The sequence below is a fragment of the Hibiscus syriacus genome, unplaced genomic scaffold (genome assembly GCF_006381635.1).
Source record: "Hibiscus syriacus cultivar Baekdansim isolate YM2019G1 unplaced genomic scaffold, ASM638163v2 tig00110319_pilon, whole genome shotgun sequence".
Lineage (NCBI taxonomy): Eukaryota > Viridiplantae > Streptophyta > Magnoliopsida > Malvales > Malvaceae > Hibiscus > Hibiscus syriacus.
Genome location: NW_024062678.1, coordinates 2,100,072 through 2,101,764, shown reverse-complemented (window position 1 = coordinate 2,101,764; position 1,693 = coordinate 2,100,072). Strand labels below are relative to the sequence as shown.

Genomic DNA, 1,693 nt, shown 5'->3' with positions numbered 1-1,693 from the left:
CTAGCTAATTAATTCACTCTGAAATATAGCAGTCCTCAATATCTCCTCGTCTATAAATCCAGTAGGAACTCTGACAACGACATCTTGAAGCACTAGCTCATTCACAGTCGATATGCTGGCATGGTGCACCTGAAGCTCTAGGGCTCTAAGAGCACTCATCAGTCTTGCAGCTGGGAAATTGACATCAGGACATTGAACTCGAATCATGGCATCTGACCCTACAATCTTCACGTCGACTTTCATCGGTGTTGGCCCATAATTTGAGGTCTGCCTTGTATTTTCAATGACGCTTGGCTCGGATTTTTGTGATTGAACTTTGAGGTTAATCTCCAGTTTTTCAATTTTGGATCGAAGCTCCTTGATGTAGGCTACTGCATCTGAAAGCAATGATGCTTTGTCCATCTTGGACACGTTAGGAACCACGGATCGAAGTGCATAGAATCGATGATTCAGCTTCTCACGTCGCTGCCTTTCAGCTTCCACGTGGCTTGAAGGGATTGTTTTTCCACTCCCCGGCTTTCTTCCTCTCTTCTTCGACTGAACGTTGAACACCGTGTCCGCCGCGGAGGCGAAATTACCTTCGGAATCAGCACCGGAGTCCAATGACGAGCGAACTAATAAATTCTTAGTATCTTTGTACGTCTCACTTTGTTGCTTATTATCATCCAGAATCCACACCTTCTGGTCACTTGAAACCTTCCCGAGATCATAATAAGGGATAACTTGGTCTGCAATTTGGACCTGAGATTCAAAGCAAGGCAGCTTTGTAATCTCAGAACCGAAAACTGATTTGGCAAGTTGCAGCATGCCCCAATTCTCTAGGATCAATTCTGAAGATCCCAATTCAAGTACCCCGAAGGAGGTGGAGAGGCAGACTAAGGTCTGAATTCCTCGCATTTGAGCTTCTTTAACTAGGTCACATTCGTACAATCGCAGCTCCTCGTCTCCACTCAACCATATGTAGGAGCCTGAGCCGAAAGCCTTGCCAACAATGCCATCTCCAATGGCAAAAACTCGGGTTATTGATCCGGTGTAATACCACTCGTAGTCAGTGACATCGGCATCCACCATTCTTTCAATGTCCATCTCTTCACTGAAGAGAGACTGCACCTCTTTTCCCAACCTGTTCCTCTCAAAACTGGACACAAATCTGGGTTGGCCAAGCTTATTATTGCCAGATTTGCCTGTAAAAACCCTGGTCCCTTGAAAATATCCATCGCCCCATGATAACACAAGGTGGTTATGAGCATTCCTGGAAGCTTGCCAGAAAATGGAATATACCCACCATTCAGGCCTGCTTTGGAGGAGGAACTGTAGGCGTTGCTGCAGCGTTGGGGAGGCGTCTAGGCCGAAGGTAATGTGAGAAGATGAAGAAAAAGAAGACATGATATAGCTACCCTATGCAAGACAAATTCTTCCTACTCTTTATTGGACAGCAAGGGACATTAAAAAACAACACAAGAAGGGATTCGGCGACACCAAAAATATAGGAGGAAAGGAAAGGGATGAGCAGGCAGGCAGGCAAGGAGTGGGGGCGGGGTGTTGGAAGAGAAGATGAAATTCCTGCGCTTTAAAAGGGCATCATCCATCTGAGAACTGTTTTCGGCCATGATTGGCACATTTATCACGTGGAAACATTTGTTCTAGGTTCAGCTGATCAGCCCCAAAGTTAAAAATGTTTGATTTTGATGCG

General features: G+C 45.5%; 1 protein-coding gene across 1 annotated transcript; it reads right to left on the bottom strand.

Annotated features, from left to right (window-relative positions):
• LOC120117201 (transcription factor MYC2-like) lies at nucleotides 1-1,386 on the bottom strand. Its single transcript, XM_039137501.1, has one exon. It carries the CDS (start codon nucleotides 1,384-1,386, stop codon nucleotides 1-3), a length of 1,386 nt encoding a protein of 461 aa, XP_038993432.1.
• Nucleotides 1,387-1,693: the final 307 nt, after the last annotated feature.

Coding starts and splice junctions, on each gene's coding strand:
- LOC120117201 (XM_039137501.1), bottom strand. CDS start 1,386: ATGTCTTCTTTTTCTTCATCTTCTCACATTACCTTCGGCCTAGACGCC.